Here is a 25,591-nt window from a genome sequence, read left to right as displayed (position 1 = left end):
TCGACTCAATGTCGAAATATCCCAATACTTCCAATTCCTATGACATGTCAACTATATCCGACTAGCCCGACACTGTTAATAGGGTATTCAAAATCACATTCATTTTAATATAGTAAAAATACTTACCTCATTCACATTTTCATACAATATAAATATCAAATATAGCAATAACGATTAAGCTCGGTTTATAGAAATACAAACCACTATTTATCGAATTTAATCGATATCTTCGCTTACTTTCTCTTTTCCTTCTTTGATGACGATCCGTGCTACATTTGCTACTAACAATCATACAATTAAAAATCATTAATATACTAATTCATAAAACACATTTTCACTTTCTATCAAACTTTTACAAAATTCCAATTTCATCCTTTTTCCATTACTAATCTTTTTCTTTAACTTAAGCTTCATATTCTCTTTTAATCAACTCTTTAACAATTTCTAACTCATAAAATTCATTATAAAACATAAATTTTGAGCTCTATTCAACTTAATCCCTATTTAAACCTAACTTAGAATTCTTTTCATATTTACATTTTAATCCCTCAAATTTTAAGTATTTACTCTTGGGCCATAAACTTTTCTCACTTTTACAATTTAGTCCTTTCTTAAATCAGTATATCATAATATACTTCCCAGTGACATAACTCAAATTTTCCTCTTCTTGTCACTTTATTTCCTTATTTTACTATATTAAGGATAATATCTTACTGTAGAAATTTTCAAGGTGTTACAACCCGTGTGACATAAACAGAGGGCCACACGGCCTGAGCATACGCCCATGTGCCTTGGCTGTGTGAAAATATGATTTTTGACCATTTTTATGCTATTTTCACTTGCTAAACACATCTAATTCTTGCCCAAACATTTACTGATAATTCTTAAACCAAATATCATACATTATGCCACTTAAACCTAGCAAATATTCATTCATTCACTTCAAAACCTCTTAAGGATCATTTACCACAATTCATAACAAAATTTACAACATTATCATACTAGTCAAACTCATATAAATTTAATTTCCAACAGATACACATTTCCTACCATGCTTCAACAACTTTCATGTTTGTTCACTATTATGTACAAAATAACACTTTAACAACCTAGATACATGCCATTTTACCAAAAGAAAAGTATTCACCACTTTAAGTCCGGGATTGGCTTGGATGCTGAGTCCTTAACTTTCTTTCGTACCTAGACCTGTGCACGGAAACATACCGTACGCTGAGTATACACTCAGTGGTATTTCTATAAACTAATACTTAAAACAATAATAAGCTATGTATATACATTGTAACATAACTTTTTATTTCATAATCTTATTAGCTTCATCACTTACCTTTAACTTATAGCTCTTAAATGTATTTAAACAATTCTTTTTATACTTTTCATATCATTCAATATCTTTCAATACTTGTATAACAGTCACATAATCAATAGCAGTCAGTCTTTGTCTTTAATACTTTCAATTACCCCTATTAACATAACTCGGACCTGGATGGGTACACGGATCCAACCCACACACCGGGGATAATGTACAGTGTTTCATCGGTCGAAACCGGAATACACCGTAGGTTAACAATAACAATAGCGATAAATCATAGTCGACATGAGTACCTCTTCGAATGAATCCGAATATCACAAGAGTCGACACATATAGTGTCTCATCGACACACAGTCGGAATATCCCTAAACACTTCCAATCCTATGGCATGCCAATTATATCCAACTAGCCCGACACTGTTAATAGGGTATTCAAATCATATCATTATAATACAGAAACAGTAACATTTTCCATCATATCATTCAGTATACATTCTAACTACTAAGAATAGCAATTACATTGTATTAAATCATTAAGCACAGTTTATAGAAATACAAACCGAATTTCTTGAGTTTACTCGATATCCTCGTTCACTTTTTCCTTTCCCTTTTTCGATGATGTTTTCGGTGCTACGTTGGCTACATAAAATTTAACATTTAAAATTATCAATATATATTATTTAATAACACACTCTTGTATTTCCATGTATCTTTTACTTAAATTCCAATTTAGTCTTTCCACCATAACCATTCTTTTTCTTCAAAATAAATCCTATATTTGCATTCAATTATCATTTTAAACTATTCCAACTCCTAAATTTACAACATAAAACATTAATTATAACATCTTCTCAATTCAATCCCTATTATTACAAGACCTATATTTTCTTTTACAATTTAATCCTTCTCCCACTTCTAACCTGAATTTCCATCAAATTAACACTTAATTCTTCCATTTATTCAACTTAAGCAACATCTAAAAATTCAATAACTTTCTAAATTTCAACATAACTCAAGTAGTATTCTTTCCTAGGATTCCATAGACATCAAAATTGCAAGAAAAGGGATTAAATTGACTTACCAATTAAGCTTGAAACCTTAAAGCCCTAATTTTTCCTTTTCTTTTTCTTTCTTTCTTTCCCTGCTTTGTTTTGGCCCTTTCTCCTTTCTTTTTCTTTATGTTTTATTCATTTTATTTTCTTTATTCTATTATTATTATAACATATATATTATTATATTATTAATTTATTATAGTTATTATTTTTTATTTAATAAGTAAATACTTATTTATACATATATTTGTACCAATTAAAATAATACAAATGTATTCATACATACCACACACTTGTCTCCTAAGGCTTATTTGCTAATTTAGTCCCTTGAATTTTCTATAGTTTATAATTAAACTTTTACACTATATTCAGTCTAGTCCAATCCCTAAATTAGCCTTGATTAAGCTAAATTCACTTATTTAAAATCTAATTAACCTCTCACTTAACTTCGTAAATATTTCTAACAAATATTTACGAATCTAATTTCTAAAATCGAAGACCCAAAAACTCACTTTTTCGATGACCTAAAAATTTGGGTCATTACAGCATTATAGCACGAAATGCCAATATGTTGCCCATCAACTACGAATCATGACATCACATGTTTGATAGCAACAAAAATCAAGCTATCGATAATATTAAGGTAACAAAATGTGAATGTTGTCGAATCCTCTTTTTTTTTTTTAAAAAAAAGGCAAAGGTTATTTTGAAAACGGGAGTCGCCACCAACATTTTTAGGTGTAATTGGATCACCTCATAAAACGTTTTGGTCTACGTAAAACCGGAAAATGGGTTCGGGAGTCAGTTATGTGTAAGGAAGGGTTAGCACCCTCACAATGCCCAAAATTGGTACCAATTTGAATTGTTTTCTGTCTTACTGTCGAAGTTTGAAATAATTCAAAATAAGATCCTTTTTTTTTTAAAATCGGAACAGTTTGAGTTTAAAAACCGAGAATCCTTCGTTCCAAAAGAACACGAACATCACATCCAGCATGATAGGACACGATATTCTCAAACTTTTGTACTGAAATCACCTCGTAATTTAAAAAAATTATTTAGAAGGATACTTTAGGCATTTAGACAAACGGGAAATCGCAACCCAGCAGGTTAGGGCACTATTTCCCGAATTCCTAAATACAAAAAGTATTACTTCAAAGAAAAAAAATCCTTTTGGGTATAAATTTCTTTAAAACAGTGATGCATTTAACAGGTTACAAGATATCAAAAATAATAAAAATCATATACGCTTTAATACAAATATAACCTAAAAGCTAACATCACAACATACATTAATATTTTATAATCGTAAATCTTTATACATTAATATTTCATGCAAGAATACAACATAGTAAACAATGAGGATAAGATATATAATCATACTTCACTAAAATATAACTTACATAAATAAATAATTTTCATGCAAACATATAAAATCAATGATGACAAATAACTCGTAATGAATTTACATATTTAAACAATTAACACAAATATATTAATAACATATGAACATATATAAAAAAATAAAACTTAGGAAGAATCACATATTTGGCACAATGAATAATAAAGGAAATTTTAAAGTGCTTAATACATACTAAAAACGATGTATAATATATATATAAAATAATAGAACTTTATAATAACATACATACTACATGTTTAATACACATAAATATAATGCTTAATAATAATTTATAAATTTCATAATAGTGTAATACTATATTAATAATATAAATATATATATATAATAAAATAACATATAAAATATAAAAGAATAAAATAATGTAATGATAAATGAATTTTAAATATTTAATAATAATATATATAAAAAACATAATGTAGCGACGTAAAAAAAATTTAGTTTCGTTTGGTCGCTAATTGTGGCGATTTATTAAACATTTGAAAACCAACTTTCGATTTTATTAACAAAGGGAGTCGCCACCAATCCTTTTTTATAGCTGTGATCGGACACCTAATAAAATTATTTTAAAACAAAAAGAAGGCAAAATTTAGGTCTACATGAAAGTCCAGAGAAAAATTGAGGTTCGGGAGCCAGTTACGCGTGAGGAAGGTATTAGCACCCTCGCGACGCCCAAAATTGGTATCTCATAAACATGTGTTGACTTGATTTTCAAAAATACGAGTTCAATATAATATTTAATCGTGATCCGATTGAAAAATGAGAATTTTTAGTTTTCGATTTTTTTTTTAGAAAGGGTGTCCTTTTTTAACACAAGTTTAATTTAATTTCACCCAACATAGCGATGAAATCGATGGCTTAATATTAAATCAGTACATTGCCTTATTTTTGAAATTAATTAAAACATGAAAAGAATATTCTGAAGTGAGAAATTAAAAATAGATAAAGGACGCAAAAAATGATATCATTAATGAAAAATATTAACATGGAATACTAGAATATTAGAATAACAATAATAATGATATTTACAAAATAAAAACAAATCATGTACTAATAATAAAATAGAAAAAATGATATATTTGGTAATAATAATATAAAATAATAATATGTACATAAAAATACATATATATATGCATATAATAAAAGTATGTAATAATAATAATAATATCTACAATAAAAGAAAATATTAGGAAACGTACATAAAAAATATATACATAAAAATTTACAACAATAATATAAAATAATGATATGTGCAAAATATATATATATATATACATATGTACATAAAATATACACTAATATAATAATAGTTATAATAATACTAGCAATAGTAATAATTTGTAATAATAATATATACACAATATGGTATTTAAAAATATATATATATATGTATATAATAGTATTTAAGAATATATACATAAGAAATATATAACTAATGGCATTAAAAATATATACATAATATATATAAAATACCTAAAAAAAAAGGGGAAAGAAGAGAGAAGGGAGGGGGAGGGGGAAGGAAATCCGCCAAGGGGGCCGGTCACCGTCGATCGTCGGTCGCCTCGTCGTCGGCCATCACGCCACCACCATACGATGGCGGAAAAGATAAAATTTTTAATAATATATGTATATATAAAGAAAGAAAAAACAACACAAAAAAAGAAAAAAAGATTCAAAAGAAGAGGAAAAAGAAAAAGATGCAACCTTTTATTGATGTTTCTTTTGTGTTCAAAATTTGAAGGATTTTTGTGTTTTTTTTCAATCTTTGTAAAATCCTCCCTTACATGATTTTTGAATGGCTTTTATAGCCATCTTTTACATGATTTTCTATTATTTCTTTTTCTATTTTGTAGGTGATGGTGGTAGACAATGGATATCAAAATGGGAGGAAAAATGGGGCAAGTGGGAAAGTGGCTAGGTGGCTAGGGTTTCTTGGTTTTTTTTGGGGGATAGGTTTTTTTGGGGGCTTAATGGGCTTTTGAATTGGGTTTAATATTTGGGTTTTGTAATAGGTTTGAGTAGATGTAAATGGGTCATGGTTAAGGGTTTTAGTGGGTTTAGAGATTTGGTTGGGTTTTGATGTAATCAGGCCCGGGCAATTTGGGCTTCTACACATAATGTTTAATAATAATTTATAAAATTTTAAAATTATACATGATAATATGTAATAAGATATAAATATATGATAAAATATAAAATAAAATAATATAATATAATATAATATATAATGTATATTAAAACATAAGATAATATAATATATATAATAATATAAAATATAAAATAATATATATTAATAAATAATATAATATATAAATATACTTGAAAATAAAAAAAATAATATACAAATAAATAAATTTTTATATGTATAAAAAATAACAAATAATATTTAAAATAAATAAATTTAAAAAATGATTAAAATTAGCAATGATCAAAACTTTAGGGCTAATTTAAAAATAAAAAAAAATGAATTTTGGGCCTTTTGGAACGCGCATTAAAAGTTGAGGGACTCATTGGGAAATTAGCCCTTATCCCCGAAATGACATCTTTCCCAGAATAGGCCTTAAAGGAGCTATTGGGACTAAATTGAAATAAAATCAAAATGTTAGGGCCAAATTAAAATAAAATAAAATGAAATTGCAAATACAGAAAACACGGAAGGACCAATTGGGAAATTATCCTATTTTACGAAAACACGCGGATCCTCCCCGGGTAATCGGGTCAACACGCAGATCCTAAGCCTCGAAACGACGTCGTTTTGTGCTTATTGAGTTAAGCCAAAACGACACCGTTTTAGTAAGGATATATAAGCCAAATATTAAGCTTGAAATCATTTTGAAACCTTGTTTTAAAAAAGAAGAAGAAAGAAACCCTCTGAGAGGGTTGGGGGAGATGTTCTCGGAGTTCTATCGAGACTCCATCTGAGGCTTGCATGCTCTCACGCATCCCCGCCAACGCCACCACTTACGGCGATTGGAAATTGGAAAGTTTCCTTTTACAACGTGGATTAAATCGGTACGTTTCTGTTCTTTTATTTTTTATTATCATATGTATTTAGAGAAAAAAAAAAGAATAAAATAATCACCTCTGTACTCTTCAGTCGACTGTTGGTTTCTTTTAGTGTAAAATGTATTCTGTTTTTATTGAATCGCTGTATAAAAAATGTGTATACAAATTTAAAAAAAAAGTGGGGTTTTATAAGCCCCGGTTACATTTTTGGGAAAAAATCTTTCGATTTCTTTCCTTGTTTGCCTCTTTTCTGTCGTAGTTCTTTCCTTCTTTTGCAGGTGACGACGAGAATTCCTGCAGTGGCCATGCGGGCGGACTAATTGCGGCGTGAGACGAGGGGTCGTTGACTATGGCATGACGCTTGGGATCATGCTTGCGGCGCTAGTGCTTCTGGAAACCCTAGGGTTTCTTGATTCAGTTTAGGTTTTGGGCCTTCCTGGGCTTCGCTGCTTTGGGTCTACTTGGGCCATCCATTTGTGGGTTGGGTGTAACCGGGTATTGGGTAGTTTTAAGTATTCAGTTGGGCTACAAGTGTAATGGGTTTTGGGCTTATCAGGCTTTGAGGCCTGTTTATTGTAAATGGACTGTAAATGAACACTTTATTTCATGGGCCCGGGCGAATTTGGGCTGTTACAGCTGCCCCTCTTTGCTTGTTACTGTGTAAGAGGAATAGAGCAAAGATTACAAAAGGACCAAATTTGCCCGGCCTGGCCAAATCTCGAAATCTTGATCTTTACCTTCCCCAAAGGTATTCTGATAGCTTCAGAAATGTCAAACTAGCTTTCTTCAACCTGTTTCTTGCAAACTCACGAAAGCCAAATCTGTTATCTCCGATTTGCTCTCTGACAATACAGAGATGCCAAATCTGCTATCTTCAATCTGCTCTCTGACAATACAGAGACGCCAAATCTGCTATCTTCGATCTGCTCTCTGACAATACCAAGATGCCAAATCTGCTATCTTCGATCTGCTCCTTGTAAACGCAAGGATGCCAAATCATCTTGGATCTGCTTCGATGCAAAAACATCTGAAAGTTAGATCTGCTATGTCTTCGATCTTCTCTCCGTCGAATATGGAGATGCCAAATCAGTTTCTTCGATTTGCTCTCTGACAATACAGAGATGCCAAATCATCTTGGATCTGCTTCAGCGCAAACACGTGAAAGCCAACCTGCTATGTCTTCGATCTGCTCCTTGTAAACGTAAGGATGCCAAATCATCTTGGATCTACTTCGATGTGAAAATATCCGAAGGTTAGATCTGCTATGTCTTCGATCTACTCTCTGTCGAATATAGAGATGCCAAATCTGTTATCTTGGATCTGCTTCGATGTGAAAACATCCGAATGTCAGATCTACTATGTCTCCGATCTGCTCCCTTTCAAATACGGAGATGCCAAATCTGTTTCTTCGATTTGTTCTTTGACAATACAGAGATGCCAAATCATCTTGGATCTGTTTCAGCGTAAACACCTGAAGGTCAGATCTGCTATGCTTTAGCCTGTTACCCTACTATTAAGACGCATCAATCTTCATTGTCCCTTGAAGGACATAACCTGTATAATGGGTATGAGTTCATGCCTAATGATTAGGATGCTATGATCGAAGTGAGTCAAATGCTCTTAATTAAACCTATTATAATGCAAAATGTTTCTGAATATGACCCCTATTCCAGACGTCACTACTCATTCCTTTGTCGAAGTTCATCCTTATTTCTCTCGAAGTATCATTCCTACTCAGCCTGTGGGTTTGTACCATTCTTCAAATGCTATAACCTACCAAAAATGTCTGTAAGATGATCCTCTCTTAGGATCGTAGCGTTTGATTTGTCCAATCATCATTTTGGGCTAAAGAAAGAATTTCCTCGAGTTCTTTCAAACCTCAATTACGTGAATTCCTCGAACAATTGTTCTATTTTAGTTTCTTGTATTATCTAGAAATTTCCAGAGTAATGAGCAAAACTTTATTTGTGAAAATTATTTAGTTCATCTATCATTATTTTAATGCAACATACTTTAAGAATAATGTAAGATGAATTTGATCTTAAGAATAATTAGATTTGAATGAATTTGTCAAAAATACAAAGGAAATTAATCTGATAGCCTATCTTTGAGAAGAAAGAGAATCTAAAGATAGCAAACAGGACAAAAGTTAGATGCCCTAGATATCGCCGCTTGAACGTCTATACACCAGCTCCATAAAGACTTTCTTGAGTTCAACGTGTGTTTAAAAGATCCAAAGTACTTTGTTGATGCCCCGATATGCAACGCGCTTCGCTCTTTGTTGAATCAGATATAGCAAGATTACCGTGTGCTCTTCAAAATTTGAGCTACCCTTTCGGGTTTTCAACTTAAAACCCATTTGGTCACAATGCGCCTTTTTCGGGTTTTCACCTTAGCCTCTCCATTTTTATTTTTATTTTTGAAAACTCAAGGCGCCCTTTGCGGGTTTTCACCCTAGATTCTCCTTTCCTTTAGACAAAGTACTTTTTGACTGAGTCTGAATTCACTGGATTGGATAAACTTTTCCCATCCATTTCGGTTAAGATTAATGCACCCCCAGAGAAAGCCTTCTTCACGACATACGGCCATTCCCAATTCGGCATCTATTTTCCTCTAAAGTCCTTCTAAATGGGAAAGATCTTTTTCACCACAAGATCCCCCTCGTGGAATTCTCTTGTTTGTACTTTCTTATCGTAAGCTCGCATCATTCGCTTCTGATACATCTGACCATGACGAATGGCCCTTAGCCTCTTTTCCTCAATCAAGTTCAACTGATCATATTGTGATTGTATCCATTCAGCTTCATCCAACTTTATCTCTAACAAGACTCGGAGAGACGGTATTTCAACTTCAATGGGTAACACTGCCTCCATCCCATAAACCAACGAGAAAAGAGTTGCCCCAGTTGAGGTTCTGATGGATGTTCGGTAGGCTAAGAGTGCAAATGGTAATTTCTCATGCCAATCTCTGTAGGTTTCAGTCATTTTCCCCACTACCTTCTTGATGTTTTTGTTAGCAGCTTCTATTGCCCCATTCATTTTTGGGCGATACGGAGAAGAGTTATGATGCTTAATCTTGAACTGACTGTAAACTTCTGCTATCGTTCTGTTGCTCAAGTTCAATGCATTGTCTGATATGATCCTTTCAGGCATCCCATACCAACAAATGATCTCTTTCTTCAAGAATCGACTCACAGCCGACTTAGTAACATTCGCATAAGAAGCAGCTTCTACCTACTTCGTGAAGTAATCAATGACTACAAAGATAAAGCGATGCCCATTTGAAACTTTTGGTGATATTGGTCCAATGACATCCATGCCCCACATGGAAAAAGGCCATGGAGAAGTCATAACATGTAGAGGTGAAGGTGGTACATGAATCTTGTCTCCATAAATCTGACATTTATGGCATTGCTTGGCGTAGTTGATACAATCCCCTTCCATGGTAGACCAATAATATCCAAACCTTATGATTTGTCTAGCCATCGTGAAACCATTAGCATGCGTCCCACAAACACCCTCGTGAACTTCTTCCAAGATTAACTTAGCTTCCACGGCGTCAACACATCTCAACAGTACTTGGTCCTTTCTTCTTTTGTACAAGATATCCCCATCTAAAATGTAGTCACAGACTAATCTCCTTAAAGTTCGCTTATCTTTTTCAATTGTCTGCTCTGGTATTTACGATCTCTTACATATCGCAATATATCCTGATACCAAGGGTTATCATCCTTTTCTTCTTCCTCAATGTTATAACAGCGAGCTGGAGCCTCAAAAGTACTCATCTGAATGGGTTTCATCTCCTCCTCTTTATTCACTTTAATCATTGAAGCCAAGGTTGCTAGAGCATCTGCCATCTGGTTTTCGTCTCGTGGGATATAATTGAAAGTGATGTCATCGAACTCGTCAAGTAACCCCAAAACTACCTTTCGATAATTGATCAATTTAGGATCCCTTGTCTCCAATTCACCTCTAAGCTGGTAAATTACTAATGCAGAGTCTCCATATACTTCTAAGGTTCTTATTCCTCACTCTATAGTCGCTCGGAGTCCCATGATGCACGTTTCATACTCGGCCATATTGTTTGTGCAATCAAAATCCAACTTACACGTGAATGGATAATAATCGCCATTTGGGGATACCAAGACTGCCTCAATTCCATTTCTCACCGCATTGGATGCGCCATCAAAGTTTATCTTCCATGGACGTTCTTCAATAGTTGCCACATACATCAACTCCTCATTAGGGAAATCGAAGTTTAATGGCTCATAATCTTCTAAAGCTCTGCTAGCCAAAAATTCTGCTATTGCACTTTCTTTTATAGCTTTTTGACTTACATAGACTATATCAAACTCTGAGAGCAATATTTGCCATCTTGCTATTCTTCCATTTAGTGCTGTTGACTCCATCATGTACTTTAATAGATTAAGTTTTGAAATTAGCCAAGTCGTATGATATAACATATATTGCCTCAACCTTCGAGTCGTCCAGATTAAATCACAATACAATTTCTCAATTGGCGAATATCTCATCTCACACTCTGTGAATTTCTTACTGAGGTAGTATATCGCCTTCTCTTTTCTTCCCGACTCGTCATGTTGGCCAAGCACACATCCCATAGAATTACTAAACACTGATAAGTACAAAATTAATGGTCTATTTGGACTAGGCAGAGATAACACTGGAGCATTTAACAAGTATTGCTTAACCTCATCAAAAGCATTCTGGCATTCCTTATCCTGAGTACCTTGGTTGTGTTTTCTAAGGAGGTGAAATATAGGATCACATTTCTCAGTTAATTGCAAAATAAACCGAGCAATATAATTCAATCTTTCAAGAAAACCCCGAACTTCCTTCTGAGTACGTGGTGGAGGCAATTCTCGTATGGCTCTAACTTTGTCTGAGTCAACTTCTATTCCCTTTTTGCTGACCACAAAGCCTAATAACTTCCCCGACCTAGCTCCGAAGATGTACTTTGCCGGATTAAGCTTCAACTGAAATTTCCTTAATCTCAGGAACAACTTCCTCAACACTTCAATATGTTCCTTCTCTGTTCGAGATTTAGCAATCATGTCATCAACATACAGCTCAATCTCCTTATGCATCATATCGTGAAATAAAGTCACCATAGCCCTTTGGTTTGTTACCCCTGCATTCTTCAATCCAAACGGCATTACTTTGTAACAAAAGGTGCCCCACAATGTTATGAAAGTGGTTTTATCCATGTCTCCCGGATGCATCTTTATCTGGTTGTACCCCAAGAAACCATCTACGAAGGAGAACAACAAATATCCCACTGTGTTGTCTACCAAAGTGTCTATATGTGGCAGAGGAAAATTATCTTTTGGGCTAGCTTTGTTCAGATCACTGTAATCAACGCACATTCGTACCTTCTCATCCTTCTTAGGGACTGGTACAATGTTAGCTACCTATTCAGAGTACTTCATCTCTTGTAAGAATCCTGCATCGAACTCTTCTTGAATTCGTCCTTTATCTTCAATACGATATCTGGCCTCATTCTTCGCAACTTCTGTTGGACTGGCTTACAATCTTGTATTATTGGAAGACGATGCACCACAACATCGGTATTTAATCTTGGCATATCTTGATAGGACCATGCAAAAATATCCTTGAACTCACGTAGCAACTCAATCAGTCCTTGCCTTGTGTCCTCGGCAATATGCGTGCCGATTTTCACCTCTTTCCCTTCCTCTAGGGCTACATTCTCTATTGCCTCTTTCTCATGGGACATGATTTGTTTCTCCTCCTGTTTTACCATCCTCAACAGATCCGGAGACACATCACAATCCTAGATATCTTCAAAATCCTAAGATTCCTCTAAACACATGTCTTGCTCGTGAAAGAAATCAGGATTTGTAATATCAGTACTCATGTCATTGATATCTAGGGACCTGTGAAGTATAAAGAATATACAAAGAATGAATGAATTTAAGAATGATTATTTATGTGCTATGAATGAAAGAATAAGAATTGCAAAAGTTTAATGGAATATTGGTTGATAAAAATGAAACAATACTCGTTCAAATTGATAAAAGTTATGTTTTATTAAAAAATAATAGATGATCGTAAGCCTATTCCATAAATGTAATCTTATTACTCCTAGGCCCTAGAGTAACAAGAATGTTTCGAGAATTACTCTGAAAAATATGTTTCGAGAATTACTCTGAAAAATTCCTATAGACTACAGGAAGTTCCCCTGCAGTCCAATTGTTCAAAGAGCTTCCCGGTTCGTAAGGGCGAATACCCTCAAAGTTTTCTTGCTCCGATCTTTCGTCGTGTATAGCATTAATCTGATGAATTTTTTCTATAAGTAACCTTTCCAATATGAAGGTTTGGGATATTGGAGGGAATGTCATCGGCTCCCACTCCACTTCTCTTCCATTAAGGCTCACCCTTCTTCTCTCTTGGCGCTTCTCAACTTTCTTCCTCATTTGCTTATAGTCTGGCTTAAAGCCCAGACCAAAGCGATCTCTCTTCTCTTTCAGTTCTGGAATTTGAGTCTCACCTTGCAGGTATTCTCCTAACCTTCTTCCTGGTAAGGCTCCCTTTCCCACCATCATTTGTAGAGCCATCCTCGTGGCTCTTGCTATCTTTGGCACTGGTAGCTTACTCCCTTCTGAAATGAAGGTTGCATTCACGAATTCTAAAGAGTGAAAGGAACACTCAATAGATTCTTCGTTCGTCTCGACATAAATGGCCTTGCTAGTGACTGCAGCTATAATATCCTCCTCCGTATTGATGGTTACTAACCGTCCATCCGTCACTAACTTTAATTTCTGGTGCAACGATGAGGGCACCGCTCCCGCTGAGTGTATCTATGGCCTCCCTAATAAGCAATTGTAGGAAGGCTTGATATCCATCACCAAGAAGTCTACTTCATATATACTCAGCCCAATTTCCAAGGGGATGTCAATCCTTCCCATCACCTTCCTTTCTGTACCGTCGAAGGCTCTTACCATATTTTGACATGTCTTCATGTGAGAATTGTCAATGGGTAATCTGTTTAATGTAGGCAATGGTAGAACATTCAAGGCCGATCCATTATCGACGAGCACGCTTGGGAGTGTGTACCCCTTGCATCGAGTGGTGATGTGCAAGGCCTTAGTTGACCCCCTGCCCCCTGGTGGGATTTTATCATCATTAAAGTAGATAAAATTATCCGTACTTATGTTATTCACCAATCGGTCCAGCTTGTTAACAGCTATGTCATGGGTGACATATGTTTCATTGAGCACCATCATTAATGCATCCCGATGTACCTCAAAACTTAGAAGTAGGGCCAATACTGATATGCGAGCCGGCTGCCTACGCAACTGCTCGACCACGTTATACTCGCTATGCTTAAGGAACTTTAGAAATTCCTTAGCCTCCTTCTCCTTTACTGACTCCTTGACAGGTACTTCTTCCTCTTTCTCCTTCTCCGTATTAACATTCTTTGTTTTTGTGGGCTCCTCTCTGACGCCCATCGTATCATACCGCTTCCCACTACGTGTATGGAAACCCTCAACTTGTACATCCTTAGACGTACTGGCTATACTCTCCTCCTCCGGCACTGTCATACTGCAATCATAACTCCATGATACCCTCTTGCTATCCTTATAAGAAAAAAACGTAGGCTTATGGATAATGACCTTAGGCACTGTTTGTGCCCTCATTTCATTATTCCCCAGTAGGGAAATAATAATCCTTGGCCAGCTAGTTCCTTTCTGTTCATCCTCCAGCACACATACTGGTTTTTCACAAGAGCTACCTTCAAAAATTTGTATTTCTTTGTTGTCTATAAAGCCTTGTACCAAGGCCTTGAATTTTTTGCAAACCTGAACTTCATGTCCTTCTTTCTCATGGAACTCACCATAGTTCCTTGTTTCTCTTCTTTTATTTTTAGAGGTTAACATACATCTCTTCATCATCTCCTCCCAAATCACCTTCATAAGTATCCTCACCTCAGCAACATCTTCCTTCATTCTCCTCTCACTGGCTTCGTCAATGGCATTCACTCCTTGATCCCTATGATTTGGCAACGGATTTTCAGTATTAGGGGTATTGTCGAACTTCACTACCCCCATCTTAATAAGCCTCTCTACAGCTTTCTTAAAACCCGTACAGTTTTCGATCGAATGCCCCAGTATTCCAGCATGGTATTCGCATCTGGCGTTTACGTCATACCATTTGGGATATGGGGGCTGCAGTGGTTTCAAGTGAAAAGGAGCAATAGCATGTGCATTGTATAAGCTTTGATAAAGCTCGCGATACATCACGGGGATAGGTGTGAACTACATCCTTTCAGAATTCTACCTTGTACTCGACTCCTACCTTTGAGAACTCTATTGCTCAACCACAGCTGTTTTAGGTTGACCAACTGTAATTGCCTTCGTGTTGAAGGTGCTTGTGTTATTCACTTCATTATCCTTTCTCTTTGGGGCCAATCTTTTGGTCGTTTCCCCCCCAATTTTGCCACCCCTTATGACATTCTCGATCATCTCTCCCGCCATGACTATATTCGCAAAACTTTTAGTGGTGTTCCCAATCATGTGAGTGATGAATGGAGCCTTTAGAGTGTTGATAAACAACATGGTAGTCTCATTCTCCAACAATGGTGGTTGAACTTGCATTGCCACCTCTCTCCATCTCTATGCATATTGTCTAAAATTTTCATTAGGCTTTTTCTCCATGTTTTGCAGCGTGATCCTATCCGGAGTCATGTCTGTCACATGATTGTACTGCTGCATGAAGGCTTGTGCAATATCCCTCCATGAACTTATTTTGGCCCGGCTCAGTTGATTATACCACTTGGCCGCTACCGCAACCAAACTATCCTGAAAATAATGGATTAATAATTGATCATTATTTACATGACCAGTTATCCGTTTGCAGAACATGGTAATATGAGCTTCCGGGTAGGTAGTCTCATTGTATTTCTCAAACTCTAGCATCTTGAACTTATGGGGAAGTACCAAATCTGGGACCAAACTCAAGTCTTTGGCATCGATTCTCTGACGATTATCAGCATTTTCTAATGCCTTAAACTTCTCCTCTAACCATCTACAACGTTCCTCCAATTGCCTTGATGATTCGAGTATCATTTCTTCCCTCTCAGCTACATCTAGATCGGGGATAACTGGATTGGAAGAATTGTCTCCAGGATTGAATCCCGAACCAGTTTGAAAGTTCATGTGTAACATCCCGAAATAGGGCCTAAACGGAACAGTGGTTGCGAAACCACAAATCCGAGGTAGAATGTAACGGCCTAATTTTCAGTGGTGTCAAAAATGGTGATTTGAGATCACTAAATCGGACAAATAAGATTGAACAAGATAGTAACTTAATATTTATGAGTCAAGTAAGAATTTAGAAGAATTTGTGAAATGGTGAAATTAGTGAATTAAAATAATTTATTAGGTCAGACGGTTCAAAAACGAGGTATCGAGACCTCGAATTTAAAAATCTAGCTATAAATATTTTTATAAATATTTATGAAGTGTCATTGAGTTAGTATTAAAGTTTCGTTAGAAAATTTTGATGTTTGGATAGCTAATTAATTAAAAAGGACTAAAGCGAAAATAGCTCAAAATTTGTTAAATTGTGAGTAAATAGCTTAAGTATTTAAAAGATGGATTTAAAGAGCAATTAGACCCAAAGGTTAATGGCGGACGGTTTGGGTATGAAATAAGCAAGAAAACAATGTGAACAAGGGACAAAATTGGAATTAGCATAAAAGTTAATAGTTAAAAAATGATGTAATTGAAAATCTAGACATTTCTTCATCTTTCTCAGCCGTAAACGCCGTAGCAGGTCTCCTATGCTGGTTTTTCATATTTTGCACCATGTAAGTTCAATTTTTACTATTTCTTAGTAATTTTATGTTTTGTGACTTTTACAATTAGGTCCAATCATCTAATTCATTAGTTTTTGATTTGGTGGGTGAAATTGGAAGTTACCCTGGCTGAGTAAGGGTATTTTATGATGAATTATTATGAAATTGAAGTTCTAATTTCATATTAAGGTTGTTTTATTATGTCATTTTGATAGAAAATGGTATTTAGGACCTAATTGTGTGCAAAATTGTGAATTAGATGTTGGTGTTGAAATTCAGAATATCAAAGGCTGTGAAATAGTTTATAATGATAAAATAAAAGTGTTAATTTATAAAAATTAGTTCAATTGATGGGTGAATTGAGCAGGACTAAATTGTAAAACTGTAAATTTTGGGGTAAAAGTGCAATTTCGAATTTTGAACAGCATAAATTGTGAAGTGAAATAGAAATCAAATAAATGCTAATGAGTAGAAATATTTTATATTATAGATCAAGAATCCAAAGAAGAACGAGGAAAAGAAAAGTAAAGGACAAAAGTGTAAGGTTTAGTCACATTTTGTATCAAGGTAAGTTTACAGAAATAAATGCAATATTCTTTTATTTTACATTATTATTGTCAATTTCAGCATTTATATATTATGTTATGAAAATATTTAAAGTCGAATTTAAGGTGAAGTGACAGAGGAAAAGTGTTAGAAAGCTCGGTTGAACCCTAGGAATGTTAGGATATTAGGGTTGACAGATGTAATGTAAATGAGCCATGTAAGTCCATATTAGAAATATGGCTTTGGAGACAGGATTGAGCCATGTAAGTCCATATTATATATGGCATTGGAGACAGGAATAATTCATGTAAGTCCATGTCAAAGACATGGCATTGGCAGGATATTGATAGACAGGAACGACCCTAGTATCCTTAGTATTCCGAGTGGTTCAACGGGTCAGGATACGAGTTAAATTACAGTGAATTAACAGCAAAGGAAAAGTAGATTATACTTATGAAAAGGAAAGGTCGGGTAAGAAAGAAGGTAAGGGAATAAAGAAGAAGATAGAAATTGAGAAGTAAAGAAATTTATGATGTTAGATGATATTATGCATAATTATCCATTATGTTGAATGTTGTGATTTATTTGCTTGTAAGCTTACTAAGCCTAGTGCTTAATCTCTTTATTTTCTTCTTCTTATAGTACTTATCTAGTCACTCGGGATCGAAGGAAATGTCGGAGGCCGATCACACTATCAAAGAAATAACTCGGTATAACTAGACGTTTTGTTTTGGGTATGGCATGTATAGAAACTTAGCTACTTTTGGTATAATATGAATAATGAATGATGTGTAAATACTTGCTAGTGATTAGCTAAGAAAATAGCTGATGATATACATGTTATTAATATGTATGATTGAATGATGATTATCACATGAAAATTATGAAAATGTGAAAGTAACCTAAAACAGATTCAAGTAATGAAATGATGTAACTTTGAAAAATCACTAAAAATTGTAGAAACATAGTTTGAAGATGAATAATATAAGAAATTAAAGCTTATTATGTATATTTTCTTATGGAATAAGCAAAACAGGTAAAAGTATTATATTTTATGATATATCTGAGTTTTAGTGAAACAGGGTCAGAGTGATTTCTGGATCCCCTGTTTCAACTTTGGAAATTCACCATAAATTGTACAAAACTAATTAGAAGGTATAATTTATATGGTTATAATTCTTGTTGAATCTAGTTTTGAGAGAAACAAACAACTTAGTCATATGAATTTTGTACAGGAAGAAAAATGGTTCGTAGTAAGAAGAGGTCAGTGCAGTCAAGTTTTGAAACAGGGGAAACTTTAACTAATAAACTGTACTAATTGGCTAAGTCAAAAATTCTAGAAAAAAATTAGTAGATATATATATGAGTCTAGTTTCATGAAAAATTTACGGATCTTAATTTCAAGTTTTGAAACTCGAGAAATGAATTTTTAAGTAACCATGACGCAGAAAAATAGTTTATTCCGAAAATTAAAATAAGTGATTTAGAGTTGTTTAAAAGGTAAGATAAGTTTAGTAACACCTCAAGCTTGACTCCGGTGACGGTTTCGGGTGTGGGGGCGTTACATCATGGGTATTTTAGCATCGACTTGACCTTGTTGAGGCCTTATCGTGATGGACGGCCTTCGAGGATATGCTTCAGATTGAGTTTGCACATGGGGTAGGGTGAAACTCGGAGGATGATCCTCATTATCTCCTTCAGTGATAGTCATAGGGGCCTTTCCTTTATCCGTCGCCCCCTTCAGCAGCTGAGCCATCTCAGCCATCATATTCCTTTGAGCCTCCAACATTTGATTCTTCATCTCTTGTTGGATTTTTGCCAATTGCTCCTGTAACTGTTCTTGCATCTCTTTTTGAATCTGCTCAAGTCTTTGATCCATATTATTTGACTTAGCGCGTGTACCGTAAGGATGTGTTGTTTCCATATTTCCTTTCTCTTACTCTCTCTTTCTCCCTAATAATTTTAACTAATTAGGGTCTTTCTATAAACTTGAATGCATATGATGTGATGAGATGCAAATGCATGAATGCTAAAATATATCGATTCTGATTCAGTTTCTTTTTAGAAAACGTTATTTAAGAAACAAAAATCTTTACACAAAACGGATTACAAATATGCCTTTGCCCTCAGGCCCAAAGTTTTAACCCTATCCAATAGCAAAGCTAACTCTAGACCTCTATCTGACACTAACTCATATTTCATACTCAATACATTAGCTTGTGCCGCTAGGTCTTGTAAATGATCAGCAACTTCTCGAATCTGGACTATAGCTTCTCCCATGAGATAATCCCTATATCCAACTTGATCTTGAAGATGGTGAAGTTCTCACTTCCACTATTCTTCTCTTGCCTCGAGCTGCTCAATCCGTAGCTCACTGTCCTGTAGTGCTGCTTCCAACCCTCCAATATTGTGCCTCATTTCCTCGATCTTATCCAAGCTTGCCTTTAACTTGATCGCAGAGTTACGACTTTGGTGATGATGAAGAGATCGTCCAAACTCAACCACCTTAGTTTTTAATCCTTGATTTTCCTTCTCTAAGACCTGATTATGCGACTACATCTCTTGGAACTTCTTCTCTCAATACTCGGCTTCGGCTCTTTCTTCTTGAATATCTTGCTGCCACTGCTCTGAAGATCTCCCTAATTCGACCCTTTTCAATGTTACCTGGGCCTTCTTGTAGTACGTCTTTAAATCATCTCGATCTTCCTCGATCTTTCTCTTTTCATTTTTTACCTTCTCGACTTCCATCTTTTGAATATCGATGTCGAGACTCAAGCATATTTTTTCCTCTTCGAGCTTCTCAATCCTCTTTTCAAGCTCCGAATTCTTTCTCTCGAACTCTTGCTTCATAACCTCCAACTCTAATGAAATCACTCGTAAGCTCTCCTCTAATGATCGAGCCACCCCTAAAATCGGCCTAGGGACATTATCGTTGACTCTCCTACTAAACCACCATTTATACTCACGGGATGACGTCGAGCCTTCGGTCAAGATCTTCATACAGAAAGGCTTCTTCCAAGTCTCAGAAATCTCTTGCATCCTCTTCTTATAGTGATCTCCTTTATAAGAGAAATCACTTTGAGCTAAACCCTGTGTAGCCGGTATGAACTGCATCGCTTGATATTGCCTTAGAACAAGCAATGGTGCATATCCAACAACTCCCCAAATTCCTGGCAAAGGGACCCAATCAAAACTTCCACAGCGGTAAAGAACTTCACTAGGAACTAACCAATGAGCCTTCCACATAACATCTTACTCTCGAAGATTCGGAAGAATGTCTATCCACCTCTCCTCTGAAATGTCATCTCTCCTAGGCATGTCTACTACTTCCTTTAAGGGAGAATAACCCTCAAAGAATACTCAGCAAGGAGCCTTATCAAGCTTCCAGAAGTGACTATGGAGCCAGACTAGCAACAATTGCGCACATCCAATAAATCTACCCTCGCCGGCCCTCCGACATGCAGTCAAAGATCTAAATGTCTTAGCTAGGATTGCTGGTACCGGTGTATTCTGCTTACTAACGCGATCGAACAAATCCGCAACTGCCTCATCTATGTGGCCCAACGCCTTTGGGAAAATCACCATACCGTAAATACTCAAAGTTAGGACATCAACCCTTTTCTTTACGTCTGGATGTGTCTATCAAATCCCTCAAAACGGCTCATGGAATGAACTTACTATCACCCTTTTGCTGCACACACTGCTTACTCATCCCAGTAATCATCACCAACTTCTTCACAAAAGTTGAAAGGCTAGCAGGCCTAACATAAGCCTTGTGACCCTGAATCCTTGGGCAACGCAGTAAAGTCGTATACTCCTCCAAAGTAGGTACAAGATCAACATCACCAAATGTAAAGCAACTATAAGTAGGGTTCCAAAACTGTACCATAGCTTGAAACAAGTGCTTATTTACTTTGACGTCTAGCAAATAGGGAAGGTCTCCATAATTCTGATAGAAAAGCTGCTTAGCCTTGTCATCCCATTGGGCCCAAATGTCTCTCAACTCCTGAAACTCATTCTGCGTCGAATTAATACGGGTGAAGTCCCATAACTCTGATGTATGCCCCTCAATGACACTATCTCCTTTCTCTAACTGGGTTTTCTCTGACCAGGTACAGACAGAGGCATTGTCCTCTACTTTATCAAGATATTCGTTCCCCATTACAAAACTTTCTAACCCAGAAATCGAACCGTGAATCGATACCTTTGAATGCAATGATAGCAAAACAAAATAAATTAGTATCGTATAAAAATATAACAAACAAACACTTATAAGGGTAGTTTACTAAAAGTTATCACCATAATCCCTAGGGTAAGCGCTTAAAGTTCACTATATGAGTTTCAGTTCTAAAGCGAGGGTACCTGAACCAGCAGATTCCTCGGTCCTCACCCATTATAGGCTCATATAGACCAAGTTCAGTTCAGGGGGACACATTTCCCTATGGCCATGCGGAGATGTAAATCTTACGAAGACATAGGTACAGTATCCCGGAAGCAATCCACTAGCTCATACGGAGGTGAAAACCTCACGAAAGCGTAGCTTCTCACTCCCACTTAAAGGTGCGACCACAACGGTCATGCGAATGCAATGTGCGAAATCCAAGTAACAACATATGCAGCAAACACATGTAAAATGATCAATATTTTAAAATTTTCCAAACTTTTGACATTTAAACACAAAAAATCAATTTCTTGGCTTGACTATCTTATAATTCCCAGCGGAGTCGCCAAGCTGTTGAAACCTCTTTTTTTTTAAAAAAAAAGGCAAAGGGTATTTTGAAAACGGGATTCGCCACCAACCTTTTTAAGTGTAATTGGATCACCTCATAAAATATTTTGGTCTACGTAAAATCGAAAAACGGGTTCGAGAGTCGGTTACGTGTAAGGAAGGGTTAGCACCCTCACAACGTCCAAAATTGGTACCAAATTGAATTATTTTCTGTCTTACTGTCAAAGTTTGAAATAATTCAAAATAAGATCCTTTTTTTAAAATCGGAACAGTTTGAGTTTAAAAACCGAGAATCCTTCGTTCCAAAAGAAGATGAACATCACATTCAGCATGATAGGACACGATATTCTCAAACTTTTGTACTGAAATCACCTCGTAATTTATAAAAATTATTTAGAAGGATACTTTAGGCATTTAGACAAACGGGAAATCGCAACCCAGCTTGTTAAGGCACTATTTCCCAAATTCCTAAATACGAAAAGTATTACTTCAAAGAAAAAAAATCCTTTTGGGTATAAATTTCTTTAAAACAGTGATGCATTTAAAAGGTTACAAGATATCAAAAATAATAAAAATCATATACGCTTTAATACAAATATAACCTAAAAGCTAACATCACAACATACATTAATATTTTATAATCGTAAATCTTTATACATTAATATTTCATGCAAGAATACAACATAGTAAACAATGAGGATAAGATATATAATCATACTTCACCAAAATATAACTTACATAAATAAATAATTTTCATGCAAACATATAAAATCAATGATGACAAATAACTCGTAATGAATTTACATATTTAAACAATTAACACAAATATATTAATAACATATGAACATATATAAAAAAAATAAAACTTAGGAAGAATCACATATTTGGCACAATGAATAATAAAGGAAATTTTAAAGTGCTTAATACATACTAAAAACGATGTATAATATATATATATACATATAAAATAATAGAACTTTATAATAACATACATACTACATGTTTAATACACATAAATATAATGCTTAATAATAATTTATAAATTTCATAATAGTGTAATACTATATTAATAATATAAATATATATATATAATAAAATAACATATAAAATATAAAAGAATAAAATAATGTAATGATAAATGAATTTTAAATATTTAATAATAATATATATAAAAAACATAATGTTTAATAATAATTTATAAAATTTTAAAATTATACATGATAATATGTAATATATAATGTATAATTTTAAAATATAAAATAATATATATTAATAAATAATATAATATATAAATATACTTGAAAATAACAAAATAATATACAAATAAATAAATTTTATATGTATAAATAAATAACAAATAATATTTAAAATAAATAAATTTAAAAAATGATTAAAATTAGCAATGATCAAAACTTTAGGGCTAATTTAAAAATTAAAAAAAATGAATTTTGGGCCTTCTGGAACGCGCATTAAAAGTTGAGGGACTCATTAGGAAATTAGCCATTATCCCCGAAACGACATCGTTCCCAGAATAAGCCTCAAAGGAGCTGTTGGGACTAAATTGAAATAAAATCAAAATGTTAGGGCCAAATTATAATAAAATAAAATGAAATTGCAAATACAGAAAACACGGAAAGACCAATTGGGAAATTATCCCATTTTACGAAAACACACGGATCCTCCCCGAGTAATCGAGTCAACACGCGGATCCTAAGCCTCGAAACGACGTCGTTTGGTGCTTATTGAGTTAAGCCAAAATGGCACCGTTTTAGTAAGGCTATATAAGCCAAATATTAAGCCTGAAATCATTTTGAAACCTTGTTTTAAAAAAAAAAAAGAAACCCTCTGAGAGGGTTGGGGGAGATGTCATCGGAGTTCTATCAAGACTCCGTCTGAGGCTTGCATGCTTTCACGCGCCACCGCCAACGCCGCCACTTACGGCAGTTGGAAACTGGAAAGTTTCCTTTTCCAACGTGGACTAAATCAGACGCTTCTTTTCTTTTATTTTTTATTATCAGTATGTATTTAGAGAAAAAAAGAATAAAATAATCACCTCTGTACTCTCCAGTCGACTGTTGGTTTCTTTTAGTGTAAAATGTATTCTGTTTTTATTGAATCTCTGTGTAAAAAACGTGTATACAAATTAAAAAAAAAAAGAGGGGTTTTATAACCCCCGGTTACATTTTTGGGAAAGAATCTTTCGATTTCTTTCCTTGTTTGCCTCTTTTCTGTCGTAGTTCTTTCCTTCTTTTACAGGTGACGACGAGAATTCCGGCGGTGGCCATGCGGGCGCGCTGATTGCGGCGTAAGACGAGGGGTCGTTGACTATGGCGTGACGCTTAGGATCATGCTTGCGGCGCTAGTGCTTCTGGAAACCCTAGGGTTTCCTGATTCAGTTTAGGTTTTGGGCCTTCTTGGGCTTCGCTGCTTTGGGTCTACTTGGGTCGTCCATTTGTGGGTTGGGTGTAACCGGGTATTAGGTAGTTTTAAGTATTCAGTTGGGCTACAACTGTAATAGGTTTTAGGCTTATCAGGCTTTGAGGCCTGTTTATTGTAAATGGACTGTAAATGAACACTTTATTTCATGGGCCCGGGCGAATTTGGGCTGTTACAAATGTAATTTATAATACTTTGGTTTAAGTTTCATTTATATTTACATTTTAAACTTGTATTTTTTTAGGAGAGATTTGCTTTAGAGGTCTCGGATGACTATATCGAGAAGGCATTGGGTAAAAAATAGAGAGACCATAAAAGCATTTTGAAAAAAGAATATTTTAAGAAAGACATAAGCCTCGAAGAAAAATTGCGAAATGTCCCACCGGGAATGCTGAGGTACCAATGGAAGATGCGGTTAGATTCTGGAATTCAAAGAAATGAGAGGTATTACATACTTCCAAATTCTTATAATTTTTTTGGTATATAGTGTTTATTATGTACATAATAATAATTTCATTATGTAGGACCGTGAGCGAGTTGGAACAAGCAGCAGGCAAAAATAAAAATTCACGCACACGGCAAGGTCGAGAAGTTTTGCTTCTGTAGCTGAGGCCGAGGTATTATGAATTTATTAATTCTGTCAAATATTAATGGCTTTCTACTATTAAATAATTTTTTTACTACTATATTGTAGGAAGTCTCGTTTGGTCAAAAAGTTGGACGCCTTTAGCTTTTTGAGATTATGCATAGGCAGAAAGATGGATCTCCTATGACATCCGAAGCTGGAGAAATTATAGTATATTTACTTAATAAAATTTGATTTATTATAAATATTTATAATGTTTAATTAAAATGGTTTAATTCGTCGTTAGTAGTTTTAAATAATGTTAAGTTATGTTGCATTCCTTTTTATTATATATTTTGTTTCTAACTCTTTGATTGATTTATTAGGAGAAACTAAAAGAGAAGAAGGCGGAGTATGAAGCGATTGCTTCGACTGATAGTTCTATTAATCTTGAGAACATTGGTAACAGAATTATTACTGAAGTTTTTGGTCCTGAAAGGTATGGTCGGGTTCGATTTCAAGGATCTGGTGTTACCCCAATCCAATATTTTGGATCCAGCTCTCAGCAATACATGCCTTTCGGGAATCAAGCTCAAGTTAAAGTTCAAAGGTTAAGAGACCAGATAGCTCAGATGCAAGCGAGTATAGTTGAGCAAATTGCCGACGTTTAAAGAAAA

At 34.8% G+C, this 25,591-nt stretch overlaps 1 protein-coding gene across 1 annotated transcript; it reads right to left on the bottom strand.

The window, feature by feature from the left end:
* Positions 1–13,639: 13,639 nt before the first annotated feature.
* Positions 13,640–15,079, bottom strand: LOC108455524 (uncharacterized). Its single transcript, XM_017754072.2, has 2 exons — positions 14,207–15,079; positions 13,640–14,137 (listed from the first exon to the last, which is right to left on the bottom strand). Exons 1-2 carry the CDS (start codon positions 15,077–15,079, stop codon positions 13,640–13,642), a joined length of 1,371 nt encoding a protein of 456 aa, XP_017609561.2.
* Positions 15,080–25,591: the final 10,512 nt, after the last annotated feature.

The sequence above is a fragment of the Gossypium arboreum genome, chromosome 9 (assembly GCF_025698485.1).
Source record: "Gossypium arboreum isolate Shixiya-1 chromosome 9, ASM2569848v2, whole genome shotgun sequence".
Taxonomy (NCBI): Eukaryota; Viridiplantae; Streptophyta; class Magnoliopsida; order Malvales; family Malvaceae; genus Gossypium; species Gossypium arboreum.
This window is presented reverse-complemented; position numbering and strand designations above follow the sequence as displayed.